Source organism: Cololabis saira, chromosome 17 (genome assembly GCF_033807715.1).
Source record: "Cololabis saira isolate AMF1-May2022 chromosome 17, fColSai1.1, whole genome shotgun sequence".
Taxonomy (NCBI): Eukaryota; Metazoa; Chordata; class Actinopteri; order Beloniformes; family Belonidae; genus Cololabis; species Cololabis saira.
In genome coordinates, this window is record NC_084603.1 from 19,791,696 (window position 1) to 19,798,018 (window position 6,323).

The window sequence follows — 6,323 nt, forward strand, 5'->3', positions numbered from 1 at the left end:
TATTTTCACAAGGCCGGTCCTGGTAATTCATGACGCAACAGTTGTAGTTTTTAGACAAAGGCTCACCAAACGCAAATAAAGAAAAGCAACACAAATGTAATAATAAATGACTCGGTTAAAAAAAAAAGAAGTAGAATAAATGGATATCAGATTTGTGAATAAGCTCAAACTTCTGATAAACTACATTAACTCCCATGTTTGAAGATACTTTACTGTTCTTAACCAGAGCTTTCAGTCTTTTTGCATCCATTATTATTAATTTAAACATATTTCATTTTCCATTTGAGACATAGATAGATAGATAGATAGATAGATAGATAGATAGATAGATAGATAGATAGATAGATAGATAGATAGATAGATAGATAGATAGATAGATAGATAGATAGATAGATAGATAGATAGATAGATAGATAGATAGATAGATAGATAGATAGATAGATAGATAGATAGATAGATAGATAGATAGATAGATAGATAGATAGAGGTACAATGTACAACATGAAGGTCAGGAGACAGTGACGCCCATCTCGTTCATTGGTTAAAAGGTAAAATAAACGTCACATATTGGAATGTGATTGGATGTGAGAACCAGGAAGTGTGTCTGCAGCCAATCCACGACATAAAAGGTTTGCCAGCTGACAGTGAACCTGTTTGCTTCCTTAGAGAAGTCCATCATCCCCAGCATCAACTCCTACCAGTAGTTTTAGAAGTTTCCTTAGATTGAAGCTGTCGGATCATCAATCATAACTATGGCAGCCTACAAATTAGTGCTGATCCGCCACGGGGAGAGCAACTGGAACCAGGAGAATCGCTTCTGCGGCTGGTTCGATGCAGACTTGAGCCCAACCGGAGAGAAGGAGGCGAGGAGAGGGGGACAGGCCCTGAGAGGTGAAAAACAACCGTTTACTGTCTTTCCTTCCTCCACTGCTACATCTCTGACTTGACCTGTGCTAATTGCAAAATCCCCACTGCGTCCACCAGGACATGTGGTGTTTCTGAACGTGACAGGACGACGTGCAAACGTGCAGAAAACCTTGCCCTTGTTCTGCCAAAAAGTGATTGCCTGCCAGAATCTGATTTCTTCTGATTTCTGGCCGCGGGAGCGCGCACAGCAGCCCGTTGAATGATAGCACTAAAACGTCAGATTATGAAGCTCAAGAATGAGATCAAGTCATATTTAGGCAGAAAAAACTTTTCATTAACTGTATTTGGCCTTCAATCAATTTTTGGCAGGTGAAAATGCCTATTTTGTGTTGTAATGGTCCTTTAAAAGAGTTAAAAGTAATCCTGTGAGCTCTAGTGTTTGTATTATGAAGCTCAAGAATGAGATCAAATCATATTTAGGTAAAAACAACCTTTCATTAACTGTATTTGGCCTTCAATCAATTTTTGGCAGGTGAAAATGCCTATTTTGTGTTGTAATGGTCCTTTAAAAGAGTTAAAAAGGGGTAAAAGTGGGGTAAAAAGACCCATTTTCAGGAGAGAAATCAGATTCTGGCAGGCAATCACTTTTTGGCACAACACCGGTGTTCTGCCAATTTCTGCTGCTTTGCCAAAAAAATGCTACCTAATGGTTTTCTACCTTTGTAGAGTTACAATTTTACTGTGTTTTACTCCCTAAACCACTTCCTTTCCCCCCCAAGTGGTGCTTGTCTCTTGCCAGGCCGTCATTGCAAATAACAATGTTCTTAATGACCTGCCTGGCAAAAGTAAAGGCCAATGACTGAATGAATATCAAATAAAGTGATAGAATTATTGTTTTTTCCTCTTTATCGTATAATGTTCACAAAGTGTAATGCAATTCATGTCATGGGTCGTGTATTTTGAAGGATCAAATACTCAACATCCCATATTATCAATTTTACATGGTGCAAGAAATGATTGGCGTTGGGTAAATATCATATACATAAAAATAAATGGAAAAACAGCAAACCCTCCATAGTATGTTTAAAAAAAAAAAAAAGTTATATAACATCTATTAAGGTACTTTCAAAAGAAAATCAGTCTATAAATGATTTATGTGAAACCATGTTAGAGTCTCTTGCTCTTTAAGATACAATCTCGCTACGCTTATACATTTTTGTTGAAATGTTAACCCCTGTGATTATTTTATTTTGTGATTATTAAATTTATTTTATTTATTTTCTTTTTATTTAAATTTAGAAGTTTATCTTGGAAAAAATGTATAGTTACATATTCGCTTGTTGTACGTGTTGTATGTTTCAATTGCAAACAAATGTTTCCTCAAAGGAATTTTGTATTTTTGAAAATATTGAATAAAGTTTGTTTAAAAAAAAAAAGAAAAAAAAGGAGAAAAAAAAGAATTCAAAATAAATAAAATACAAGCTGGAAAAAAAAAAGAAATGATTGGCGTGGCAATCAAACTTTGAAAATCGACTTTGCGCACGCGCAGAACCACAAAGTAGCATTTCTCGGCAGGTAGCAAGGATTGGCAGAACACCCGGCACGACTGGTGCAGCGTCATGCACCCTTTATTATTATTAGAAATAATAATAAAGAAAATAAGTAAAGGAAAGCTTTTTTATTACGGTTGAGTCAGAATTATGGGCAGTTTTTCGTACATTTAACTGTCCTTACTTACAGCTTTATGTGCAATTATAACATACACTCAAGAGCCAGTTTTCATGACACTTTAAGTATCACTTACAAAGTTTTAATGTAAGAAGTACAACTGTTCTGCAATGTGGATAAATTAGCTCCTATGGAATAATGCAAGGTATCCTACAGTGAACAACTTAAGAGTATGGAAAAAATACAGATAGATTGTTTGTCTTAAAATTAGACATATTTGCTTATCTTCAGAACTGTACTCGGGGTTGTGTAGGCAATGAAAAAGTTCCAGGTATGGGCACAAATTTAAGTGAAATCCTTTGTCTCCCCCTCTGTTAAACCTACAGATGCTGACTTTAAGTTTGACATTTGCTACACCTCCGTGCTAAAGAGGGCCATCAGAACGCTGTGGTTTGTCTTGGACGGCATTGACCAGATGTGGGTGCCGGTGCATCGGACATGGCGGCTCAATGAGCGCCACTATGGAGGGCTAACAGGACTGAACAAGGCTGAGACAGCTGCCAAGCATGGAGAGGCTCAGGTGAAGATCTGGAGGCGTTCATTTGATATCCCTCCTCCTCCCATGGGCCCAGACCATGACTACTACACTGTCATCAGCAAGGTGAGATATGATTCCCACAACACAACAAGGGAGCTTTGTTCCAGTTACAGAGGAAGGATTCCCTCATGTGAGGGAAGACATGGTAATTTCAGAAGGGCAGTAGCACAGTGGAGGCATGGCTTGAAGTACAATATTCCTGTACCAGGGCCTCATTTAGCCAGCTTTGCTACTGTTTGTGATTGAAATGCTTGCAATGTTTGAAAAAACCCAAGTGGATATCAAGTCTTTTTCTCCCGGAAAACAGTCAGCTTGAATGTCCAAAGGTTTTAGACGTGTACAACAGTTAGTACAACCTGACAACTAAAATAATGCAGTGAGTTCGTATTTGCTTCCAGGGGCCTTCGTGTTATTGCCCAACAGTAATTCCAATGAGAGTTAATATATGACTGGTAAGACAGATTTAATCTAGGTTCAAGTTCAAAGTTCATTTAAGATCTGAACAAAGTTACCTTGTCTTGACAGGGGTAGGCAGATGGTCAGATGTGGCAATGGCTTTCATTTAGCTCCCCATTTATGCAGTTACAGTATTAAACTAAGAGAAAAATTGAAGAGACGGGGGTCCAGCATTCCTTTGCTGTTTCAGTTCTCTTCTCAAATTAATTTTACACATTGTCATCTTTTTTGCAGGATCGTCGTTATGCAGACCTTTCTGAAGACCAGCTGCCAACCTGTGAGAGCCTTAAAGACACTATTGCACGGGCACTGCCCTTCTGGAACGAGGTGATCGCTCCTCAGATCAAACAGGGAAAACGAGTGCTCATTGCTGCCCATGGAAACAGTCTGAGAGGGATAGTCAAGCACCTGGAGGGTAGGTGGTGGAGGATGGAGCTGTTTCCGACCTTCCTCTTTGTTTACTGTACACCTGTTGTTGTACGTCAATAAATATTTTTAGCTGATCTTTGGAAAGGTCATTAAATGTTCATTTCAATGTTTTACTTTGCAAAAAAATGTATTGATATTTTTACAGTTGTAAATTTTACTGAAAGACTTGTGATTATCATTTTTTTCAACCTCTAAATTTTGATTTCTCAATACACAGTTTGTTTCGTTGTCTGAGTTTCGTGTAACACCAATTTTGACAAGAAATGACAAATAGGCCATAATACAGTGGAGTGCAGTTATTTAATGCAATCGACAACAATCCTTTTAACTTTATTTCTGTTTGCTGCTGCTACCTATAGGGATGTCAGATGAAGCTATCATGGAACTAAACCTGCCAACGGGAATCCCGATCCTGTATGAGCTTGACAAGAACCTGAAGCCAGTGAAGCCGATGCAGTTCCTGGGAGATGAGGAGACTGTACGCAAAGCCATGGAGGCTGTCGCTGCTCAGGGAAAGGCCAAGAAGTAAAGAGACCGAGCAGCTCCCTTTATCTAAGGTGTTAGAGAGTGTCCCCTTTCAGCTGGACCAAGATCTGTTTCTTTCCTAAATCTTATTTCCTATTTGGGGCTGTAAAACATGCTGGATATGCTGTAGATTGTTCTCAAAAGTAACCTCAGTTTCCTTGCTCTGTGAGGTAAGGTGGTCGACGGTAATGTTAGAACCATTAGAGCCATGGGAGCAACAGCTCTCAAGAGATTGTAAATAATTTAGAAAAAGAAAAATACTTAATATTATAATCATTGCAAAGTAAACATTTATGTTTATACTTTGACTCTAAGATTATTTCTTAGGTTTGCAACTAATTTTAAACCGAGCAAGACCTCATCTTCTAATCAATAATTTGTGTTTTCTGTACAGGTTATAATAAGATTATGGCCGAGACGCATTATGTTATGGATGGCTCATGTTGTGGTGTATTGTAGTCTATTATATACTCACTGGCTTTTGGTCAATAAAGTATGATTCTTCTAGCTCTGTTTTCAAAAAATGTATTTGATTAATCAAATCCACAAATAAAAGGAATTTCTTTTGCAATCTCTTGAGAGAAGGATAAAACAGTAAAAACAGCAAAAGTGTATTTTTTAACCTTTTGAATGGAAATTGTCTTCTTGTGTGCTATTAGTGTTTCTAATGTGTATGACAAGTTGGATTTTTTTTTCCACCTTATTTTGAATGGTGCCAAATAATACTTTGCTCCATTTTATACTGTGTCAGTAAACATTTCATAATTTGAATTAATGTCCCCCAATTACACAGTGTTATTCATGGCAGGGGAAAATGTCTTAAATAGCCTATGCCAGCATCTTTGTGTTAACGTGCCTCATGTGTAATATCCCTTCATGTCTCACACTATTTATGTTTCTCTTTATCAAATGTAATTATCTCTGTCTTGGATAAATGTAACCTGAAAACTCTGATCTAATAAATGTAAAGTTATCTGTAGTCTACATCTACGAACTGAGCATCTCCGTGGCTTGTCCGGTTAGAACTGTAATCTTTATTTATGCAACTGTTGATGTGACTGTTAATTTAGGATAAAATTGAATAAAGTATATTACATTACAGAAAATATAATATAAATTTTGATGGTTTAGTCAAAAAAAAAAGCCAATCTTAAAACTGGCATTATCGCCTTTAATTTGTCCTTTTAAAATCAGTTTATCCTCATGCAACCAATTACAGAGGAACGTAAGATTTATCCCCAATATTTGACAAGGTATTTAAAAAAAAAAAAAAGAGTTTTTAAATGTTTTGTTTTGTTTTTTGCTTATGGGGAAAATGTTGAGGACATTCGACCTATTAGCCTCTGGTCAGTTTGTCCCATTTCATAATGATTTTTGCAGGCAGCCCAAAATGTGGGGGAACAAAATAGTTGCAAGTGACTTTATGCAAAATGTAAACCTGTATTTCAGCTTCAATTGATGTGAAATGTATTTTCTCTTGCAAAGGCGAGACGAGATTGTCATTCATTCATTTCATTCATTTCAACATCAAATTAAATACTAAAAAAAAAAAAAAGTTCACCACCCAGATGTTGCGACAGGTTTTCCTTTTGGCCATTGAGAAGGGACAATAAAGTAAGCTGTATTTTGTGCATTGCCATAAAATGTTATCAGAAAAGCTATGTGAAATACATTTCTGAATGGATTCCAACATTGTTTAACCTTGAAGTCCCGCCTCGCTGATGATCCCACATCTGTACTACAAGTCCCATAATGCTATTCGGCACGCGTGTGACGTAAA

The 6,323-nt window shown here is 37.1% G+C and overlaps 1 protein-coding gene across 1 annotated transcript; it reads left to right on the forward strand.

Annotated features, from left to right (window-relative positions):
• Window positions 1–626: 626 nt before the first annotated feature.
• Window positions 627–5,533, forward strand: LOC133463604 (phosphoglycerate mutase 1-like). The gene is made up of 4 exons (XM_061745214.1): window positions 627–891; window positions 2,922–3,196; window positions 3,824–4,004; window positions 4,378–5,533. The coding sequence occupies exons 1-4, from the start codon at window positions 753–755 to the stop codon at window positions 4,545–4,547; spliced, it is 765 nt and encodes a 254-aa protein (XP_061601198.1). The 5' UTR covers window positions 627–752; the 3' UTR covers window positions 4,548–5,533.
• Window positions 5,534–6,323: the final 790 nt, after the last annotated feature.

Excerpts from the sequence above, each read along its gene's own strand:
- LOC133463604 (XM_061745214.1), top strand. The coding sequence starts at position 753 with ATGGCAGCCTACAAATTAGTGCTGATCCGCCACGGGGAGAGCAACTGG. Across the intron at positions 892-2,921 it reads AGGGGGACAGGCCCTGAGAG|ATGCTGACTTTAAGTTTGAC; the intron begins GTGAAAAACAAC and ends TTAAACCTACAG. Across the intron at positions 3,197-3,823 it reads ACTACACTGTCATCAGCAAG|GATCGTCGTTATGCAGACCT; the intron begins GTGAGATATGAT and ends TCTTTTTTGCAG.